The 24141-nt window shown below is 46.6% G+C and overlaps 1 protein-coding gene across 2 annotated transcripts in view; it reads right to left on the bottom strand.

The window, feature by feature from the left end:
• sar1b (secretion associated, Ras related GTPase 1B) overlaps positions 1-23873 on the bottom strand; it is a 46901-nt gene extending 23028 nt beyond the window's left edge. Inside the window, exons 1-3 of one of the 2 annotated variants that reach the window (XM_068043707.1) lie at positions 23708-23872; positions 17039-17123; positions 3723-3810 (exon numbers count right to left, since the gene is read on the bottom strand). In XM_068043707.1, the coding sequence (XP_067899808.1) occupies positions 3723-3792 (70 nt within the window). In that variant the 5' untranslated portion in view covers positions 3793-3810; positions 17039-17123; positions 23708-23872. Of the gene's footprint in view, positions 1-3722; positions 3811-17038; positions 17124-23707 lie in introns of both variants that reach the window. The other variant, XM_068043708.1, reaches the window with a different exon arrangement.
• Between the last annotated feature and the right edge of the window lie 268 nt (positions 23874-24141).

Genomic DNA, 24141 nt, shown 5'->3' with positions numbered 1-24141 from the left:
TACACACAACTACCGTACAAACAGCACAGCTCCAGGTGTGTGACAGAGGGAGTGCATATAAAGCCAGAGGTTTTGCTATGCGCCTTGGTCAGATCAACTTTCTCAATAAGCAGCCAGCCTTAAAAGAAATTCTGAATTGCTCAGCAGCACATTTCAAATGCAATCTATACAAATGATTGCTCTTCCACGGAGCTTTAAAGCTGGGGAAATCTGCCAACACATAAATGCAGGTAAAAGCATATGCAGTGGGAAAATAATTAAACATTAGTGATGTACTTGTAATAGACTCAAAAATTGGTCACATACACGAAACGGAAAACCACCAGATGATAGTTTCTATAGAGCTTGTTGCTACCAGGATCATTAGTATTTGGCAGTAATTATCATTACACTCAGAGTTAATACCAGACACACCCAATCTGCAGTATATAAAGTTGTTTAACAAATTTGGATGCAACATGACAACAAAACAAAACCCTCTACTTGCCCTCACCACTCCAATGACGTACAAAATGAATCAGGTTTCAGTGTATGAAATAACCTGGAAAAAAATTGAGCGTCAAACTTTAAGAGAACACCCAGAAAAAATAAAACTAACAGGGCTGTAGATCCAAATGAATCTAATGGGAACAACCATTTGATTTGTTGAAAAAATATAATCAATGGAAAAAGGACAGGGGAAATGAAAGCCATTTCTCTGCTGACAGAGAAAATATTAGCTTCAGAAGTTCTACTCAGGTGCCAAATATTTGCATATATTACAGATCACACCATGTGTTTATGAATACACTGTGCGCTGTTACTTGTATAAACGTGTTATAAATAGCGGATCTTCCATGATGTTGCTCCAGTCTGTGTTAGCCATGGCTCAGTTGGTAGTACTCACGTCTCTAAATCACAAGGTTCAGGGTTCAGGTTCCACCCAACAATTTGAGCACAAAAATCTAGGTTGACAATCCAGCGCAGTCCTAAGGGGGTGCTGCTAACAAGGCCCTGTCTGCTCTCTCAAATGGACTTAAAAGATCCCAAGGCACTATTTTGAAGAGCAGGGGAGCTATCCCTAGTGTCCTGGCCAATATTTATCCCTCAATCAACATCGCAACAACAGATTACCTGGGCACCATCACACTGCTGTTTGTGAGAGTTTGCTGTGGGCAAGTTGGCTGCTGCATTTCCAAAATTACAACGGTGGCTACACTTCAAAAGTACCTCATTGGCTGCAAAGCACTTTGGGACATCTGGTGGTCATGAAAGGTGCTATATAAGTGCAAGTCTTTCTTTTTCTTTCAGCAATAGTCAATGCCAATGAAATGTTTTTAATTGAAGTTAACAATTGTTTAGAATCTCTGATTTAAAAAAACAAGAATTATTTACTATTGCTTGTATCGACAAGCAAGAACGGAATGTTTTTAATAACAGTTTGACTACCTTTCTGGCTTCTCTTACAAGAAACAGCTGTTCAATTTATGTATTACTTTGAGATTTTATGTATTACTTTGAGATTTTTTTTGATTAAAAGAAAATTCCCAAAAGCAAGTCACCTTTTCAGTTACTTCAATGCAACAGTATAAATTGTGCCGCATACACCTTCTTTCTTTGGCCTCCTTATCTCGAGAGACAATGGGTAAGCGCCTGGAGGTGGTCAGTGGTGTGTGGAGCAGCGCCTGGAGTGGCTATAAAGGCCAATTCTAGAGTGACAGGCTCTTCCACAGGCGCTGCAGAAAAATTTGTTTGTTGGGGCTGTTACACAGTTGGCTCTCCCCTTGCGCCTCTGTCTTTTTTCCTGCCAACTGCTAAGTCTCTTCGACTCGCCACACTTTAGCCCCGCCTTTATGGCTGCCCGCCAGCTCTGGCGAACGCTGGCAACTGACTCCCACGACTTGTGATCAATGTCACAGGACTTCACCGCAAACACCATCACATTAGAAAGTTCCAAAACTTTCACTTACAAGTTCACAGTTCTCTATGTTGGGGAGATCAAATGCAGATTAGGCAATCAATTTGCTGAGAACCTCCATTCAGTCTGCAAGCACAATTCTGTGCTTCCAGTCTCTCGCCACTTTAACTCTCTATCCCATTCCCACTCTTGACCTCTCTGTCCTTGGCCTCCTACACTGTTCTGATGAAGCTCAACACAAGCTCGAGAAACAGCACCTCAGCTGAGGCACTTTACAGACTTCCAGCCTCAGCACTGAATGCAACAACTTTAGACCATAACCACTGCTTTCATTTTCTCAGACAGCAAGTTTTGGAAATGTTTTCACTGTAATCATTTACACCTCCTCTGGACACATCTTTTCTTTCTTTTTACTTACCCAGTTATACTTTCTCACCCTCTTGGCTTCAATGGAGCATAAAATCAAGCAGGGTGTAAAACCAGAGCTGCAACCAGTTTCCCCAATAGAACAGTGAACATTGGGTGTTTCCAGCATTTTCTATTTCAGGTTTCCATCATCCATAGTATTCTGCTTTTGTTCCAGTTGGGATAACTTACTGCTTTGACCACATTCCATTACCATTTAGCTTTTAAAAACTGATTTCTGATCAGGGTTGAACACTGGTAATTGCGCTTATTGTAATCTGTAGCGATGCTTAATAATAGAACTGGAATAACCTACAGGTATCTTACTTCTGGAGGAATCCTCAAAGGAGGCATTTTGAAAATGTTCTAATTTCTGGAAATGTCTTTGTTTTAAGCATTTATACCTCCTCTGGGCCCAACTGTTTCTTTACTTGCCCCATTACCACCCACTTTTGTCATGTAATCACTTATGCATGTTACCTTATCACAACTATTAATTAGTTGGCTAATCAACACAGAACAGGAAGAAATAACATTTCACTTCTTGACAACTAAATATATATCCTGGAATAATATGGGACTATCGCTTCCCCAGTTACAAGACTACAGGAAATTGTCTGATCTTGTCACCATACTCCTCAGCATGCCAAGGAACCTTGTTAAGTGGGATGGCAGAACTGTATAACACTCAAGTGTACAAGGGAACACAGGCTAATCTAGATGTTCACCTTGGGATCTTCCTTGTCAAAGGGCACCAAGTGCAGGTCAGAGATACGGAGAACAGAAAACAAAAAAAAGTTAGAAATAGCAGAGAGGGTTTCTGTTTTCAGATTACTTTCAAACACATTTCTGGCTATCCCTCAAGAGTATTGAGAATTTATGAAGATGCTAGAGGACTGAGTGTCCAGGTGCCTACATGCTGAAAGGTTGGGGACATACTGAAAAAAATGATATGTCACACATTAAAAAACCATGTTAAAAACAAAGATAGATACAAAAAGCAATCAAAAAGGCTAATGGAGTGTCTGACTTCACCTCAATCTTTTCATTTTTAAGACATGCATTTAAATCACGATTTTGGACAACAGAGAACATTACTCAGGAAGGGGTTGGCAGTGAGGAAAAAAAATCAGTGAGGATGCATGGCCACATGATAAATATTATAATTGCAAAACATTTTAATAACCCCATTTTATTTTATCTGTGAAACATAGGAACACAGAAAATAGGAGCAGGAGTAGGCCATTCGGCTCTTCGAGCCTGCTCTGCCATTCATTATCATGGCTGATCATCCCAGTCGCCTGTTCCGGCTTTCGCCCCATACCCTTTGATCCCATTAAACCCAAGAGCTATATCTATAGAAACATAAAGTTGACCAACTTAACTGAATTTTAGAGTTTATATAAACAGGAAATCTTACCTAGAAACTGAAGTGCACTACAGAAACTATTAGTGAAACCATTATAAATCCATTCAAAAAAGGAGGTCATATCCGGGTCTTAAGGAATCTGAAAAAGAAATTAAGGTATATTTCACAGAGCAGAATATGTACAGTACAGTGGAGTTTCAGCAACAATCTGCCCCAGTTACAACTGGGCAAGACACAAAATTCTAGGAGATATTTTGAAAAATAGTGAATTTAAAATGTTTGAGTTCTGAGACTTGTTCAAAAACAAAAGAAATACCTGTATTTTCTTAACAGTTTTTGTTGATGAAGCAAATTTCCATTTTCATTCATTCAATTCATTGTACACCCTGGAATCACCCCTATTCCTATTTAACTGTAACCCCGGGTTTCCACCTCTGCTTTTAAAAAAAAATTCACCAGTTCTCTATTTTTAAAAACATTCTCAACTTTTTCTTATTAGCATTAAGCCAGACATTAAGTTCCAAATAGCCAAGTTCATGTATCACCACAAACTCTAGTCAGTATTTTTTAAAAATTCACAAACATGAATCCTGCTGCTATCAAAATGTCAAGCCCCAGTTCTGTAATGAATTCTTCAGTTTGAAGGAGTATTATTTGGTTCCTTAAAAAACACACAAGTAGAGGAGAAACATTTGGCCTACCCAACCTACTTTTTCCAACAGACCATGTATAATCTGCACTGCCATTTACACTTCTCAACTGCAGTCAATCTCTTGAAGGACATATATAACTTCATTACAACATGAAAAATAGAATTCTGGAATTTCTTCCCAACTCCCAAGGCAACTGATGAAAACGGGATATTAGTCCTAAATTCTAATGTTTTATTTTCATTACTGTAGCCAGTTCCTTAAGTTGTGCTTCAATAAAAGCACGAAGCATTCAAACTTCTATGGGAAAAAACTTCTTGTTCACACTACAAAGCCGAAGTTAACAAAGTCTCTAGTCTGCAGCTAAAAAATGATGTTTATGACAAATATTTGACAATTTTGCAGTAACATTGTAGTACAATTAGCAAAGGTGCAGAGCTTCCTCAATCATTAATATACAGATGATAAAAATAAAATAACTGAATGCTTGAAATCTACAACAAAAACATAAAATGCTGGAAATACACAAAAGGTGTAAGCAATGGCATTTTCCACATTTAAGATGCGGAGAGTGCACAGTCTGTATTATAGACATCGGTAGGATTGTCCAAACCAAAAACTTGAGAAGGGTGTTTGAGATCTTTATCAAACCATAAGAATAAAGTTTGATGGTGGGAGAGTCAGGATTCTGTTGTTAAAGTGGAACTGCAAAAAAAGCCTAGTTGGATATGGAAAAGATGGCAACTCTCCAGTCACCAAATCTGGCAAGTTAGTGAACACAGACAATACAACATTAATACAAGTATGGGGAGAATCAGTGACCCTTACACCAAGTTTCGAGGAGGAGAAAACAATACACATTCTGAGGCATGTATGACAACAATTTACAATATTGATATTTAATGCCTTTAATGTTAAAAAAAAACCCAGAGCAGTTCTTACATGAATAGAAGAGAGGGAAGCAGATGCTAAGCCATAGAAAGAGAGATCAAGAGAGGTTGGGTGGAATGATCAAAACGAGCATAGGAAATAGGAGTGGGCCATTCAGCCAATCAAGCCTGCTCCACCATACAAACAGATCATGCTGATCATCTACTGCTATGCCATTTTCCCCATACCCCTTGATGTTGTTAGTATTCAGAAATCTATAGATTTTTGTCTTAAACATGCTCAATGATTGAGTTTCCACAGCCCTCTGGGGTAGAGAATTCCACAGATTCACCACCCTCCGAGTAAAGAAATTCCTCCTCATCTCAGTCTTAAATGGCCTGCCCCTTGTTCTAGGCTCACCAGCCAGAGGAAACATCCTACTTACATCCAGCCAGTCATGCCCTGTAAGAATTTGGTAAGTTTCACTGAGATCACCTCTCATTCTTCGAAACTCTAGAGAATACAGACCCAGTTTCAGCAATCTCTCCTCTTAAGACAACTGTACAGATTATAATAGGAGCAGGAATAGGCCATTCAGCCCCTCAAGCATGTTCCATCATTCAATAAGATCATGGCTGATCTGATCATGGCCTGAACACTTTCCTGCTAGCCCCAAGAACCCTCGACTCCTTTGTAGATCAAAAATGTACAGGGCTTTGGAGAGACCACACCTGGAATACTGTGCGCAGTTTTGGTCTCCTTATTTAAGGACGGATATACTTGCAGTGGAGGCAGTACAGCGAACGTTTACTAGATTAGTTCTTGGGATGAGAGGGTTGTCTTATGATGAGAGGCTGAGTAAATTGGGTCTATACTCTCTGGAGTTTAGAAAAATGACACATGATCTCATTGAAACATACAAGATTCTGAGGGGGGTTTGACAGGGTGGATACTGAGGTTGCTTCCTCTGGCTGGGGAATCTAGGGCACAGTCTCAGGGTAAGGGGCCTATCATTTAGGTCTAAGATAAGGAGAAACTCCTTCATTCAAAGGGTTTTGAATCTTTGAAATTGTCTACCCCAGAGCATTGCGGATACTCCATTGTTGAATATATTGCTGAAGGCTGTGATAGACAGATTTTTGGTCTCTCGGGGAATCAAGTGATATGGGGAGCAGGTCAGCAAGTGGAGTTTAGGCCAAGGATCAGCCATGATCGTACTGAAAAGCAACCATTTACTATGACTCGCTATTTTCTGTCTTTAAGCCAATTTTTTTTTTATCCAATTGGACACTGACCCTCTTATTCTATCAGCCTCAATTTTGTTAGCCAGCCTTTTGTGGTACCTTATCAAATGCTTTCTTAAAATCCAAAAAAAAAATCCACCACATTCCCTTCATCAACCTTCTGTTACTTCAAAGAATTCAATTAAATTAGTCAAGCATGATCTTCCTTTTACAAATCCATGCTGGCTATCCTTAATTAACTCAAACCTCTCAAAGCATCCATTCATATTTTCCCCAATTGCTTCTAAAACCTTACCCACCACTGATGTTAAACTAACTGGTCTGTAGTTGCTAGAACTGTCCTTACGCCCTTTCTTGAATAAGGGTGTCACATTTGCCACTCTCCAATCCTCTGGCACCTCCCCCATTTCCAGGGAAGACTGGAAGATTATGGTAAGCTCTTCTGCTATCTTCATCCCCACTTCCTTTAGCAACCTGGGATGCAAGCCATCCAGACCAGGTGACATCAACCCTAAGTATAGTACCTCCCTACTCCCAATTTTTATCCTATCCATTGTCTCTACTCTCTCTGCCTCCACAGATATTTTGTTAGCCTCCATTTCCTAAGAGAACGCCTAAACAAAATACTCATCAGGTATATCAACCTTGCCCTGTGCCTCTAAGCATATATTACCCTCAATGTCCCTCATAGGCCCCACTCCTCCTCTTACTATTCACTTACTATTTACCTGCCGAAGATCTTTAGGTTCCTTTTTATGCTGTCTGCCATTCTATTTTCATATTCTCTCTTTGCTAGTCTTATTTTCCTCTTCACCTCCCCTCTCAACCTACTCTATATGGCCTGGTTCTCACAATGTGTTCACCTGACATGCATCATACACCATTTTTTTTGTTTCATCATCTCTATCGCCCTCTTTTTGGAACCCCTACCTTTCAACCTTGTTATAATGTTCCTAGCCTGTATCTGAAGCATCTCTTCCTTAAAGATAACCCATTGTTTCAATACAGCTCTTCCTGTCAGTCTTTGGTTTCATTCTACCCTGGCTAGAACCCTTGTTATTGCATTGAAATTAGCCCTCTTCCAAGCTAGACATTCCACTTTATTTTGTTCCTTGCTTTTCTGCATTACTAGTCTAAACCTTATGATACAATGATCACTCTTACCCAAGTGCTCCCTGACAGACACTTGGTCCACTTGGCTCACATCATTTCCCAGTACCAGATCCAGCAATGCCTCTTTTCTAGTTGGACTGAGAGCATACTGATCAAGGAAGTTCTCGAACATATTTGAGAATTCCTCCCCCTCCTTACCCTTAACTCTAAAATTATCCCAATTGATATTTGGGTAATTAAAGTCGCCCAATATCACCACTCTATAGTTCTTGCAAATCTGTTTGATTTCCCTGCAGATCTGCTCCTCTATCTCTCTCCCACTATTTGGGAGCCTTTGGCAGCATGGTCATACCCTTTTGGCTCCTCAACTCTAACCAAATGATCCTTCCTTTCCAGCACGGCAATGTCTTCCCTAACCAGGACTGCTACCCCACCTCTTTTTTTCCTTTCTCTATCTGTTCTGAACACTTTATATCCTGATATATTAAGCACCCAGTCCTCGCCATTTTTAAGACTTTTCCGTTATTGGCACTACATCTTATTCCCAAACTGCTATTTGTGCTTGTAGGTTATCAACTTTATTCACCACACTTTGTGCATTTAAACATATACATTGTAATCCTGTCTTTGCATTCCTCGTAGTCCTTCTCAGTCCACTCCCATCCAATACAGAACTACTCCCTTCTCTGGTACTGACACTCTTACTCTGACCCCACCTAATACTTTGCTACTTCCTACTCTTCACCAGCTACCCACTTGTTATTTGTTATTAATACTTAATATTTTTAATGTTTTTAAACTCCCAGTTGTTTAGACTCAGTCCCTAAGCAGCAATACTCACCAGCCAATCAACTCACCACTTTCCAGTGATGTCACTGTTTAATTTTTTTCCCCCCAAACTCCTGCACGTAGAGGTAGTTGGCTCCACACAGGTCCGCTGCTCCCAACTCCCTCCAGTTAAGTGGAAGGCCCCGAGCCTGGGTCTCTCTTTATACACTCCAGGTAGTTGGTTCCTCGCAGGTCTGCCACCGGCGCCGCTGCTCCTGACTCCCTCCAGGTAGATGAAGTCCCTGAGCCTGGGTCTCACTTTATGTGCTCTCCGGTAATTGGCTCCACGCAGGTCTGCCGCTCCCAACAGGTGCCGTTAGAACATGAGCAGAAGAGATTTGGATGACCTCAAGTTTACGGAGTGTAGAAATGTGTGAGAACAGCCAAGAGTGCGCTGGAATAGTTAAGTCTAGAGGTAGCAAAGGCAAGAATGAGGGTTTCAGTAGATGAGTTGAGGCAGAGTGAAGTCAGGCAATGTTACTCAGCCATTCAGCTTAGAGCAGCTAATGTAGCAGAGACAGGCGGTTGTGTTCTATTCAAGATAGCCAGGCAGTGAAGGATAGAATTGGAGCTTAATCTTTATACACTTACAAGCTTTTATTTACAGAGACATAAATTACCAAGATGCACCTCCAAACACAATAACCACAGTTTCAGTCTGCTCTGATATACAGGAGCACAAGTGAATCCCCAGCTAATACCCACCCTGATACAATTAACTACTCAATTAATAAACAATTAACAGTCAAACCTAGAGTATAGCTCTGTCCATTTTAGATTTTGGGTTCAGACAGACACAAGTATTATGGAACAGGAATCAAGAATACGACAGTGACACTGGAGACAAAAGACGACTCAAAAAAATGTTTAAAGCATCAATGTCAGGTGTTCCATCCAGTGAGTGTCCTAGTTAAGACTTAACACACAACCAGACTGATATCCCATAGCTCTAGTTATGGACTAACATTAAATTGATGAAATGCTTGGGCCTGTGAAAGCTTTTTACAGATCATTTCCTGAACACGTCAATGGGTAAATTCACAGCCTCCCATTGTGTGGACATATGGAGTGCATTTTGTTTCTTGCTGTTCACCAATTGGTGACAACTCTCTGGATCACACCAGCCGCTGTTGAAGTAACTGATCTCAAGGAGAATAAGTGCCCCTATGGTTAGGTGAAATTGGTCAAAGGTTTCAACCTCTGATCACTAATCTTGGATCCTACTGCATGTGCATGTTAGGCAAGTACAAGGTCGGGTTCAGTTGTGATGGCTACCATGATCTCAGCAAGAGTGGAGGGGTAGAGACAGTCTATAGCTGCATTAGCTTCAAGATACTAAAGGGGAAAGCAAAAAATATTTATTGGCCAGTTAAATCTTTATCACTTTCCAGAGTCCCTGGATGGAAGACAGGCTCATCCCTGGCTGTGAGGTTTCCACTGGTAAAATAGCCAAAGAACTCTTTAAACCTCCACAGAATGAAAATCTTGCATATGCACGAGGGGGTCATTAGTTTTGTATTGAAATCTTGTATCCTTAATTTAATTAAGCAAATTAACCAGAGCTTCACAGCTGAACAACTCTGAAGCGCAACCTGCATTGAAACATTGGCAGCCATCAGTAGACCCTCCTCCCTACACATTAGCAAGTGCGTCACATGGAGCAATATAGAGTCAGACAAACTAAGAAGACTTCAATCCTGGGCTGAAATTGATGATATCAGCCAGACTGGTGGGGAACATAGGCTAGGGCTTCTGCTCTTGATCATTATCTAGTAACTCCTTCTCAGAAAGTGTAAGTTTGTGGATGCCACAAGGTTAAGATTAGTCTCAGCTATAACAACCCATGTGCTAACAGAACACTGATGCTTCCATCTAGCCACATGGGAAAGGTACCAGACATCTTCCAACATGAGGAACCATATCGCAGCACAAGTCACTGTTTTGAAAAGCAAAAAATGTAAGCTACAAAATAGATCACAGAAAAACTGAAGGATAGCGGTCAAACAACATGTCTGCAAGCAACAGTGTTTTACAATTCCAGTCAGGAGGTGGTATACCTGAGGTTAATTTTCACTTTCATGTTTTACACTTGGGGAGCCCGGATATCTGATCTGATTTTCAGAAACTCACAGAACTCTTCGAGTCACAGAGTTATAGAGCACAGAAACAGGCCCTTCGGTCCTTCGTGTCTGTGCCGGCCATCAAGCACCTATCTATTATAATTCCATTTTCCAGCACTTGGTCCGTAGCCTTGTATGCTATGACGTTTCAAGTGCTCATCTAAATTAAATGTTGTGAGGGTTCCTGCCTCTACCACCTCTTCAGGGAGTGTGTTCCAGATTCCAACCACCCTCTGGGTGAAAACATTTGTCCTCAAATCCCCTCTAAACCTCCTGCCCCTTACCATACATCTCTGCCCCTTGGTTATCAAACCCGTCATGCAAACATACGAAAGCAGAGCAGGCCTCGAGGCTACTCCACCATTTGATAAGATCATGGCTGACCTGATTGTGGCCTCAGCTTTACATTCCTGTCTATCCCCTATACCCTTTGACTCCCTTGTCAATCAAGAATCTAACAGCCTTAAAAATATTCAATGACCTTGTCTCCACTGCTCTCTGGGGAAGAGAATTCCAAACACTAACAACCCTCAGAGAAAAATTTCTCTTCATCTCTGTCTCAAATGAGAGACCCTTATATTTAAACTGTGACCCCTAGTTCTAGATGCCCCCATGAGGGGAGACATCCTCTCAGCATCTACCCTGTCAAGCCCCTCAGAATCTTATACGTTTCAATAAGATCACCTCTCATTCTTCTAAACTCCAATGGATACAGGCCCAACCTGTCCAACCTTTCCTCATTAGATAACCCCTTCATTCCAGGAATCAGTTGAGTGAACCTTCTCTGAACAACTTCTAATACAATTATATCCTTTCTTAATTAAGCGATCACAACTGTACACAGTACTCCAGATATGGTCTCACCAATACCCTGCACGACTGTAGCAAAACTTCCTTACTTTTATATTCCATTCCCCTTGCAATAAACAATATTCCATTTGCCTTCCTAATCATTTGCTGTACTTGCATACTAACTGTTTGTGAATCATGTACCAGGACACCCAGATCCTGCTGTACCAGAGTTCTGCAATCTCTTTCCATTTAAATAATAGTGTTTTTCTATTCTTCCTACCAAAGTGGACAAGTTCTCATTTTCCCACATTATCCTACATCTGCCAAATTTTTCCCCACTCACCTAGCCCATTTATAATTCTTTGCAAACTGCTAATGTGCTCCTCACAACTTACTCTGTCTCATCAGCAAATTTAGCAACCATACATTCGGTCCCTTCATCCGTCATTTATATAGATTCTAAGTAGTTGAGGCCCCAGCACTGATCCCTGTGGCACTCCACTAATAACAGCTTGCCAACCCGAAAATGACCCATTTATCCCCACTCTCCACTTCCTGTTAGCTAACCAATCCTCTATCCATGCTGTTATGTTATCCACTACACCATGAGCTCTTATCTTGTGTAACAACATTTTATCTTATCAAATGCCTTTTGGAAATCCAAGTACACATCCACAGGTTCCCCTTTATCCACATGGCTTGTTACTTTTTCAAAGAACTCTAATAAATTAGTCAAACATGATTTCCCTTGCACAAAACCATGCTGACTCGCCTGATTGCATTATGATTTTCTAAGTGCCCTGTAGAACCTCCTTAATAACATAGGAAGATAGGAACAGGAGGTCATTCAGCCCCTTGAGCCAGTCCCACAATTCAATGAGATCATGGCTGATCCGCGGCCTAACTCCATATACCTGCCTTTGGCCCATATCCCTTAATATCTTTGCTTAACAAAAATCTATCTATCTCAGATTTAAAATTAACAACTGTTCTAGCTTCAACTGCTGTTTGTGGGAGAGAGTTCCAAACCTCCACCACCCTTTGCATGAAGAAGTGCTTCCTAACATCTCTCCTGAACGGTCTGGTCCTAATTTTTAGACTATGCCCTCTAGTTTTTGAATCTCCACCCAGTGGGAATAGTTTATCTTTATCTAGCCTGTCTTTTCCTGTTAATATCTTGAAGACTTCGATCAGATCACCCCTTAACCTTCTAAATTCTAGCAAAAACAGGCCTAATATGTGTAATCTCTCCTTGTAACTTAACCCCTGTAGTCCAGATATCATTCTTGTAAACCTACGTTGCACTCCGTCCAAGGCCAATAGATCCTTCCTAAGGTGTGGTGCCCAGAACTGCTCACAGTACTCCAAGTGGGGTCTAACCAGGGTTTTGTACAGCTGCAGCATAACCTGTGTCTTTATACTCCAATCCTCTAGATATAAAGGCTAGCATTCCATTAGCCTTTTTGATTACTTTCTGCACTTGCTCGTGGCATTTTAAAGATCTATGCACCTGAGCCATCCACTGTACTTCACATCTTCCCATTTAGAAAGTACCCTGCTCTATCCTTTTTTGGTCCAAAATGGATAATCTCACACTTGCCCGCATTGAAATCCATCTGCCACAGTTTTGCCCATTCACCTAGTCTGTCAATATCTCTTTGCAATTTTATGATATTATCTGGACAGTCTACAATGCCGCCTAACTTTGTATCATCAGCACATTTGGATATATGACTTACTATGCCATCATCCAAGTCATTAATGAATAATGTGAATAATTGAGGCCCCAACACAAATCCCTGTGGTACACCAGTAGTTACATCCTGCCAATCGGAGTACTTAGCCATTATCCCCACTCTCTGTCACCTACGACTCAACCAACTTCCTAACCATGTCAATAATTTGCCCTCAACTCCATGGGCTTCTACCTTAGTTAACAGTCTCTTATGTGGGACTTTATCAAATGCCTTCTGGAAGTCCACATAAATAACATCCATAGACATTCCCCTGTCCACTACATTAGTCACCTCTTCAAAAAGTTCAATGAGATTTGTCAGGCATGACCTTCCCGTCATGAATCCATACTGGCTGTCCCTGATTAGCTGAAATTTTTCTCGGTGTTCAGTCACCCTATCCTTGATTATAGACTCCAGCAACTTGCCCACCACAGATGTCAGGCTAACTGGTCTGTAATTTCCTTGGTTCCCCCTTTCACCCTTCTTAAAAAGTGGAGTGACATGTGCAACTTTCCAATCCAGAGGGACTACTCCTGAATCTAGGGAACTCTGAAAGACAGAATCTATCATTTTTCCCTAATGACAGATTTTAGGATTTCTGGCCTGTAGTTTCCTGTCAGTGCCCCAAAATGCTCAGGTTTGCTCAACCCTCAGCTGCAGCAGTACTCCATACCACTAGAGGATGCTAGAAAGCTGGTGAAACACAAATTACTTCAGAAGCTAAAGCAGAAATCAAACTCTGCAAGATTACAACTTGCAGCTTATGTTTCAGTGAACTTTAGATATGGACTTGCAGTGAAGGTGCACCTAACTTTTTCTACACCTCTTCTGTGCACACCTAAAGTAAATAACTCAGTGGCAACGTGTTTACAAAAATAGTGCGTCCTGCTAAAAGACAGTTTGTGCCTACAATAAAAAGGCAATCAGGGAGATGAAACAAATATTTCTTGAGAAATAGCAAAAAAGTATCCCTTTTGAATTTGGCCTCTCTCCATGTACAGAATTTGGTCATCAAAAAAAAATTACAGTAAATCTTTGTCCTTTTTGTTTGCTGAGTCACAGCCAATGCCAGGCGGAGTGAAGTTTTCACATCATTTCTGCTACTTCTGAATAATTACTGTCCCAAGGACAGAGCCTATAGATAGAGACTACAATCCCATAATTGTTATGTTTGCCAAAATCAGAACGTATATGTATTCCATTGACATTAATTCAAATAATTTTCAATGATGTTCTATGCTATTCCACCCCAAAGGTTGATGTTTTCATTTGCCACTTTTTGCATCAATCTTCCTTATCCTCAGCTGTGGTCCAACTACACCAAGAAGGTGAACAACAACCTTGTTGCAAGCTTCTGCCAGTCCTGCTCTAAATAGTTAAATGTGAGGGTGCACTGTTCCCCAAGCACCCTCTAATTCCTGGTACACAATGTGCTTGGGCCTGGAGTCTTCACTTAGCATGGTCCCATATAACAGTAGCTGAGACAGGGAACTCAGGTGGATGGGAAGGAGTACACCACATATTAAAACTGCACCATATTATTTTCACATTGTATTCCAACACTGTAGATGACATTTTATTTGCATCATAGTACATGACTAGATACCAGAGTTCACAATCTTAATTGTTTCAAAAATGCCTGACAAAGGTGTATATCTGCAAATATAGATAGGTTATGCAAAGGGATATAGATAGGTTAAGTGAGTGGGCAGAAATTTAGCAGATGGAATATAATGTGGGAAAATGTGAGGTTGTCCACTTTGGCAGGAAGAACAGAAAAGCAGATTATTTAAATGGAGAGACTGCAGAATGCTGCAGTACAGAAGGATCTGGGTGCTCTTGTACATGAATCACAAAAGGTTTACGTGCAGGTACAGCAAGTAATTAGCAAGTCAAATGAAATGTCGGCTGTTGTTGCAAGGGGGATGGAGTATAAAAGTAGGAAAGTCTTGCTACAACTGTAGAGGACATTGGTGCGACTGCACCTAGAGTATTGTGTACAGTTTTGGTCACCTTATTCAAGGAGGGATATATATGCATTGGAAGCAGTTCAGAGAAGGTTCACTAGCTGATTCCTTGGATGAGGGGTTTGTCCTATGAGGAAAGGCTGAGCGGGTTGGGCCTATGCTCATTGGAGTTTAGAAGATTGAAAGGTGATCTTATTGAAACATATAAGATTCTGAGGTGACTTGACAGGGTAGATGCTGAGAGGATGTTTCCCCTCGTGGGGGAATCTAGAACTAGGGGTCACAGTTTCAAATTAAGGGGTCTCCCATTTAAGATGGAAATGAGGAAAAATTTCTTCTCTTAGTGGGTTATTAGTGTTTGGAATTCTCTGCCCCAGCGAGCAGTGGAGGCTGGGTCATTGAATATGTTCAAAGCTGAGTTAGACAGATTTTTGACTGACAAGGCAGTCAAGGGTTATGGAGGGGAGGGAAAGGAAAGGAAGGAAAGTGGAGTTAAGGCCACAATCAGATCAGCCATGAGCTTACTGAATGGCAGAGCAGGCTCGAGGGGCCGAATGGCCTACTTCCATTCCTATTTCTTTTGTCATGGATATTGAGCGAGGGCAGGATTGGGCTTGCCTGTGAGCGCTACTCACAAATAAATTTCCTGCCACCACTCGACACTCTTGTGAGGAATAACTACTTGGGAAACATTGTATAGCGTTGCTGGTGCTTATGAAAATGTAGCTTAACATGACTTACTGACTTCAGAAAAGGGTACAAGAAAATTGGACGAAAAATAAAAACACATGAATTCGTATTCAAAAAGAACATTTTGCAACAGATTAAAATTTCACAATGGAAAAGAGTTTGGATAATTATTCAAGGAAGAGAAACTGCATACAGCGCAGAAACTTTCTATCCCACCTAGGCAATGTTGCTACTCAGCTGCACGCATATGCGGCCGCGCAGCAACCTGGCAGGTACCAAGCGGACCGTGTGCTATGTTAAATACTGTGTGTGCATGGTTGTTGAAAACAAATGCCCAGGTACCACGCACTGGAAAAAAACTGGTCATGAACAACAAGATTTTACAGACAATGCACCTAGGAACACAAATTTTAATAAACACTTTTTTGGAATGCGCCAAGAATAGAAACATTATATTACACTTACATAACTGTCAGCAAGGCATTCATAAGTGGTTATTCCATTTTGGGCCATCACAGAGGAGCTACTTCATGACATAACCTGGTTTTAATACAGAAGGAACTTCCAGTGCGGAGGGTCACTAGATAGTAATCAGAAGCTGAAACTTTGGCTGATTTTTCACCTCGCTAATCAAGGGGCAGAGGCTAATGATAGCACTGTCCTGATTGAGTTCAGACAACTCAGCACAGACCTGAGCTGAATCACTCGAGCAACAGGAGATGCTGCATTTTATTTCTCACCTATTTTCTCATTTGCTGGAAACAATGACTCCTTGCTGGAGTATGGTTACATAGGCACAACCCAGCACCAACCAAGCTGTTATTATTCTTGGGTGAGCATTGACTGGTGCTGGTGTTACAGTGACATCACAGTCAGGTCCAATGTTTTTCCTTGCCCCAGAACTGTACATCTGCACTTCCAGCTGGGGTTGATGGATAGCAAACAGGAGTGGGAACCTTGATGAGAGCTGACCCAAAATTGTTGAGATTAACAACACAGATGAGGGACCACCTAGACCTTCATGGCTCAGCTACTCACTGGATAAATTCACTGAGTTATCAAAGGGACTAATCACAGAACAGCACAGAAGGAAATCATTCAACCCATCAAGTCTGTATCGTGTTTCAACTGTTTATCCAACAAAGTTGCTCACAACAGGGTGTAAAAACACATTCCAATACATGCTCCCACTGTTAAACGACAAGGGGGCTAGAGGCCAAGTAGGATGTCACTTCCACTTGCAAAAATGCGCGAAGTATTTTAAAATGGGAGAAATGCATATACAGCAAGCTACAGTTCACTAATTTGGAAAATAAAAAACCTCCAGTCCTAGAAACATATACAAAACATAACTTACTTGCACAAAATGGTAAATAGTATTGACTGAAATCCTGATTTAGTACTTTGATGAGGATGTAACTTGTGATTCTTCAGTCAACAGCCTGCGTTTTGGGGAGAGGTGCAAGAAAATGTTAAAACTCAATGCTTTTCCCATGCTTTTTTATGTTAAAATCTGGTAACTAGCTCCCCACTTTCATAACAACCAGTCCAATTCCAAAATTAGTGTTGACCCTGTTAAAACCTGGATAGGTCAGCTTCACTTCACTACACTTCTGTAGTGATGCACACAATTTTCCTTGTTTGTGGGGAAAAGGCACTGAATCTACTCAAATGTAACACTGTTACATAGCACATTGGCAGTCACATGCAGATACATGAACACGCTGCATGGGAAGAGATGCTGAGGGTTCAAGTAATGAGACATTAACTCCTGTTAGAAATGCACATGAAGTATTCGCATCCAGACCCTGCACTCTGGAATTCCCAACTGAAACCGCTTCACCCCTCCAACTCCTTCTGCTTAAAACCTACCTCTTATGATTTTTCCTTAAGCCACTCCTCCTCCTACAGCTCAATGTCCATTTTTGCCTGGTAACGCGAAGCAGCTTGGGACGTTTTCCTACATTAAAGGTACTAATTGCAAGCTGTTGCTATTTACATGTATTTCATTTTTGTGCAAAGTTGTTTTACTGAATGAACTTTAAGTTTTCCCAATTAAAAATGTAGTGTTTCATTTTTGACCCACCAAAAATATATCTATGTTTGCAACTGGCTTTTAGGCTCAAATTCAGGGGTAAATAAAAAGTTGTCAATCGGAAGGCCTATACCTACCACCCTATACTGAAATGGCCTTAAAAATGATCAGCCTTGAAAATGTTATTTGAAATGAGTGGGTAATGGACAGTTTTTTATGACACAACAGAGGACTAACAGCTGTCTATTGCATGTGGGCAACCAAAGGTCAACAACATGCATACATGGCAGATTACACATACCAGGTGGGTCACTGACACCACTGACATACCGGAAAAAATCCTTGGACTGTCTACGTCAAACTGAGTTAATCTGATGCACTTCAACAGCCAAATAAAAAATCACTGCCACAAAGTGATATGCACTTTTTACAGTGTTACACCTTTTTAATGAACGGTTAGTCCTTGGAGAAGAATACAAGAGTGACCTGTGAAACATTCCAAGGCAAGCTTCAAACTCTAACATATGAACTGGTTGCTGGTATAAGAACAGAGCAAATAATTTAACAAGATGTCAAAGATTAGCATCTCAAGGGTCTGTGTGTCTGTCTACTCATTCCTTGTCACAGGGTACAGTTTTAAAATTGACTTCGACCCATCTTAGACTTTTAACAAGCAAACTTGCAAGTTTATTCTTGATCAATGTGGAAAATGAGGAAGAAAAGAAACCCTGGGACAGGGGCATAAAATTATCCAGGTTTCCTGTTCACAATCACTATCTAGTGAATGGTTCTTTGAGCAAGTATTGGTGGGCTGCTTCTGTGGAACTTCAGGTCACTGTAACTTGCAAAACAACTGAGGCAACTTGACCTTATTTGAGTGGGTTTTCAGGAGAGGTGTTGGAGGGATGAAGTGGTTTAGGTCTGGAATTCCAGAGTGCAGGGTCTAGATGTACGATGGTACAGAAATACGTAAGAGTATTTCGAGGAAAAATTTACTGAATTAAACAAACAATACCTCTCTTACATAGCTTTGTTCTGGGCAGAAGATTAGTCCATGTAGCCTATCCTTATTAATCTCCCAGCAAGTCCCATACTCTGATTCTAGAATTGATAACTCTGAATTCTATTTGCTAATGGGAATATATTCAAAGTTGAAAACACAAACAGCGATGGATTGGCAGGAATAGATGGGAGTGCTATTGCTATGGCATTCGGGCTTCCATGAAACACAGAACAAGATAATGACTAGCCGCGTACAATGACTGCCTGTCGCCTTAAACAATGCCAGTTTATAAAATGATACTATATATAAAACTAAACACTGTCCACTAATGGCAGGATACAATTGTTCACATACTACTCCCTTCCCCCAGTTGCACAAGTGATTAAAGAGGGCAATAAAAAAGGGGCGGGGGGGGGGCTACAAACAAAACTCTCCATAGGCTTAGCAGTTGTCAGATACACGGCGCATTTGGCCATTCTGCAAATGAGTCTAAACAGTGAGCCAAGTAAACCATCACCAATTTGTCACTGTTACTGCCCTGCCTCAGACACACACTATTCCAGAGTCCCCTACCAAAGGCCAAGTGTTGAAAAACCTGCCATACATCCAGCCTAATTTGAATACTCAAAGTCTGCAGGCCTCATTACTCACTACAACCAAATATCTACTTGCAATTCAAATGCAATCCTCCTGTGGATTTTACTGCATCTGCACTACTATCCTCAGGACTGACTGTGTATTATTTAAAATATCAGCACCAAATAGTACTCAAATAGCCATTTTAAATTTTGGATTTGTCAATACGCAAAACAATTTGCAAGAAGGCAGAGACTCAAGAGCACAGAACCCGACAACAAAAGGTTAACAGCAAAGTGATAAAACCAGCTTAGTGGCACAGCAGCTGAGCGATGATTTGCACAACCCCACAAAACCAAACGATCTACATTTACAATTACAACCACTGACATCTGAAACCGGGGGGCGGAGGGGAGAATGGTGGGGTGGTAGGGGAAGGGAACCGGAGCCTGGGGGAGGGGGTAGAGGAAAGGGGACGGGAGCATGGGGGGTGGCAATTACAACCACTGACATCTGAAACCGGGGGGCGGAGGGGAGAATGGTGGGGTGGTAGGGGAAGGGAACCGGAGCCTGGGGGAGGGGGTAGAGGAAAGGGGACGGGAGCATGGGGGGTGGGGGGGGAGTGGAGGGGAAGAAAGGAGAACGGTGGGGGGGGGGGGGGGGGGAGAAAGGGGAACGGTGGGGGGGGGGAAGAAAGGGGAACGGTCGGGGGGGGGGGAGAGAAAGGGGAACGGTCGGGGGGGGGGGGGAGAGAAAGGGGAACGGTCGGGGGGGGGGGGGAGAGAAAGGGGAACGGTCGGGGGGGGGGGGGGAGAGAAAGGGGAACGGTCGGGGGGGGGGGGGAGAGAAAGGGGAACGGTCGGGGGGGGGGGAGAGAAAGGGGAACGGTGGGGGGGGGGAGAGAAAGGGGAACGGTGGGGGGGGGGGAGAGAAAGGGGAACGGTGGGGGGGGGGGGAGAGAAAGGGGAACGGTGGGGGGGGGGGGGAGAGAAAGGGGAACGGTGGGGGGGGGGGGAGAGAAAGGGGAACGGTGGGGGGGGGGGGAGAGAAAGGGGAACGGTGGGGGGGGGGGAGAGAAAGGGGAACGGTGGGGGGGGGGGAGAGAAAGGGGAACGGTGGGGGGGGGGGGGAGAGAAAGGGGAACGGTGGGGGGGGGGGGAGAGAAAGGGGAACGGTGGGGGGGGGGAGAGAAAGGGGAACGGTGGGGGGGGGGGGGAGAAAGGGGAACGGTGGGGTGGGGAGAAAGGGGAACGGTGGGGGGGGGGAGAAAGGGGAACGGTGGGGGGGGGGGAGAAAGGGGAACGGTGGGGGGGGGGGGAGAAAGGGGAACGGTGGGGGGGGGGGGAGAAAGGGGAACGGTGGGGGGGGGGAGAAAGGGGAACGGTGGGGGGGGGGGGAGAAAGGGGAACGGTGGGGGGGGGGAGAAAGGGGAACGGTGGGGGGGGGGAGAAAGGGGAACGGTGGGGGGGGGGGGAGAAAGGGGAACGGTGGGGGGGGGGGGAGAAAGGGGAACGGTGGGGGGGGGGGAGAAAGGGGAACGGTGGGGGGGGGGGGAGAAAGGGGAACGGTGGGGGGGGGGGAGAAAGGGGAACGGTGGGGGGGGGGGAGAAAGGGGAACGGTGGGGGGGGGGGAGAAAGGGGAACGGTGGGGGGGGGGAGAAAGGGGAACGGTGGGGGGGGGGAGAAAGGGGAACGGTGGGGGGGGGAGGAGAAAGGGGAACGGTTGGGGGGGGGGAGGAGAAAGGGGAACGGTGGGAGGGGGGGAGGAGAAAGGGGAACGGTGGGGGGGGGAGGAGAAAGGGGAACGGTGGGGGGGGGGAGGAGAAAGGGGAACGGTGGGGGGGGGAGGAGAAAGGGGAACGGTGGGGGGGGAGGAGAAAGGGGAACGGTGGGGGGGGGGAGGAGAAAGGGGAACGGTGGGGGGGGGGGAGGAGAAAGGGGAACGGTGGGGGGGGGGGGGAGGAGAAAGGGGAACGGTGGGGGGGGGGGGGGAGGAGAAAGGGGAACGGTGGGGGGGGGGAGGAGAAAGGGGAACGGTGGGGGGGGGGGGAGGAGAAAGGGGAACGGTGGGGGGGGGGAGGAGAAAGGGGAACGGTGGGGGGGGGGGGAGGAGAAAGGGGAACGGTGGGGGGGGGGGAGGAGAAAGGGGAACGGTGGGGGGGGGGGAGGAGAAAGGGGAACGGTGGGGGGGGGGGAGGAGAAAGGGGAACGGTGGGGGGGGGGGGAGGAGAAAGGGGAACGGTGGGGGGGGGGGAGGAGAAAGGGGAACGGTGGGGGGGGGGGAGGAGAAAGGGGAACGGTGGGGGGGGGGGGGGTGGAGAAAGGGGAACGGTGGGGGGGGGGGGTGGAGAAAGGGGAACGGTGGGGGGGGGGGAGGAGAAAGGGGAACGGTGGGGGGGGGGGGGAGGAGAAAGGGGAACGGTGGGGGGGGGGAGGAGAAAGGGGAACGGTGGGGGGGGGGGGAGGAGAAAGGGGAACGGTGGGGGGGGGGAGGAGAAAGGGGAACGGTGGGGGGGGGGGAGGAGAAAGGGGAACGGTGGGGGGGGGGAGGAGAAAGGGGAACGGTGGGGGGGGGGAGGAGAAAGGGGAACGGTGGGGGGGGGGAGGAGAAAGGGGAACGGTGGGGGGGGGGGGAGAGGAGAAAGGGGAACGGTGGGGGGGGGGGGGGGGGGAGAGGAGAAAGGGGAACGGTGGGGGGGGGGGGGAGGAGAAAGGGGAACGGTGGGGGGGGGGGAGGAGAAAGGGGAACGGTGGGGGGGGGGGGGAGGAGAAAGGGGAACGGTGGGGGGGGGGGAGGAGAAAGGGGAACGGTGGGGGGGGGGAGGAGAAAGGGGAACGGTGGGGGGGGGGGAGGAGAAAGGGGAACGGTGGGGGGGGGGGAGGAGAAAGGGGAACGGTGGGGGGGGGGGAGGAGAAAGGGGAACGGTGGGGGGGGGGGGGAGGAGAAAGGGGAACGGTGGGGGGGGGGGGAGGAGAAAGGGGAACGGTGGGGGGGGGGGGGGGGGGAGGAGAAAGGGGAACGGTGGGGGGGGGGGGAGGAGAAAGGGGAACGGTGGGGGGGGGGGAGGAGATAGGGGAACGGTGGGGGGGGGGGGAGGAGATAGGGGAACGGTGGGGGGGGGGGGGAGGAGATAGGGGAACGGTGGGGGGGGTGGGGGAGGAGATAGGGGAACGATGGGGGGGGGGGGGAGGAGGAGATAGGGGAACGGTGGGGGGGGGGGAGGAGGAGATAGGGGAACGGTGGGGGGGGGGGGGGAGAGAAGGCAAACGGGGGGGGAGGAGGGGGGAGACGAGGGAGCCGGGGGGGGGGGAGGAGGGGGGAGCCCGGGGGGGGGGGGGGGAGACGAGGGAGCCCGGGGAGGGAGGAGGGGGGAGACGAGGGAGCCCGGGGAGGGAGGAGGGGGGGAGACGAGGGAGCCCGGGGGGGGGAGGAGGGGGGAGACGGGGGAGGGGGGAGACGGGGGAGGGGGGGGGGAGGGGGGAGACGGGGGAGGGGGGGGGGAGGGGGGAGACGGGGGAGGGGGGAGGAGGGGGGAGACGGGGGGAGGGGGGAGACGGGGGGAGGGGGGAGACGGGCGGAGGGGGGGAGACGGGGGGGGGGGGAGACGGGGGGGGGGGGGGGAGACGGGGGGGGGGGGGGGAGACGGGGGGGGGGGGGGGGGGGGGAGACGAGGGAGCCGGGGGGGGGGGAGACGAGGGAGCCGGGGGGGGGGAGACGGGGGGGGGGGGGGGGAGACGAGGGAGCCCGGGGGGGGTGGAGGGGGGAGACGAGGGAGCCCGGGCGGGGGTGGAGGGGGGAGACGAGGGAGCCCGGTGGGGGGTGGAGGGGGGAGACGAGGGAGCCCGGTGGGGGGTGGAGGGGGGAAGACGAGGGAGCCCGGTGGGGGTGGAGGGGGGAAGACGAGGGAGCCCGGTGGGGGTGGAGGGGGGAGACGAGGGAGCCCGGTGGGGGTGGAGGGGGGAGACGAGGGAGCCCGGTGGGGGGTGGAGGGGGGAGACGAGGGAGCCCGGGGGGGGGGTGGAGGGGGGAGACGAGGGAGCCCGGGGGGGGGGTGGAGGGGGGAGACGAGGGAGCCCGGGGGGGGGGGTGGAGGGGGGAGACGAGGGAGCCCGGGGGGGGGGGGTGGAGGGGGGAGACGAGGGAGCCCGGGGGGGGGTGGAGGGGGGAGACGAGGGAGCCAGGATGGTTGGGTGTGTGGGAGACGGGGGAGCCAGAGGATGGTGGGGGAGCCGAGGGGGGACCGGAGTCTGGGAGGTCGCCAGGGGAAATGTAGCGGTGGAGGGAGGGGGGTAGTGACTGATCGTCATTGGGACCGGGGATCGGGATCGCCACAGGGACCGTAGCCCAGATCGCGCACCCTCCCCGCCCCGCCGGCGACACTCCGGATAACGCAAGGCCGCCTTAAACTCACCGGGAAGAGTCAGCGGGAGGAGGCCGGGGCTTGCCGCCGGGATTATATCCGAGGATCGGGGTGTTTTTGCCTTCTGCTGCTCAACAATCACCTGAGCGCCGTCAGAGCCACGACACAACAATGGCGATCGCTTCACTTCCGCTCGGTGCAACCCGATCACTGGTCCCACTCAGGCGCTGTATGCCACGTTGGGGGTGAAAACAGCTCCGGTCCCACAGCCACTTCAAAGGCAGGAGCTCAGCATCTGGGAAATGCCGAACTGTCAATAGGCAGAGTGAGATTCACAACCCGAAAGCATGCAAACCCATTTAACCAAAAATAATTTAATACAAAATATTTTAAAGCATCAGACACCTCAAAGTAGGTATTTTAATCCGCAATCAGTGATTAATTGTCGCTCATCTGACTGATAGGTGGATATGAGCCTGTGATTA

Source organism: Heterodontus francisci, chromosome 12, assembly GCF_036365525.1.
Source record: "Heterodontus francisci isolate sHetFra1 chromosome 12, sHetFra1.hap1, whole genome shotgun sequence".
Classification (NCBI taxonomy): domain Eukaryota; kingdom Metazoa; phylum Chordata; class Chondrichthyes; order Heterodontiformes; family Heterodontidae; genus Heterodontus; species Heterodontus francisci.
This window is presented reverse-complemented; position numbering and strand designations above follow the sequence as displayed.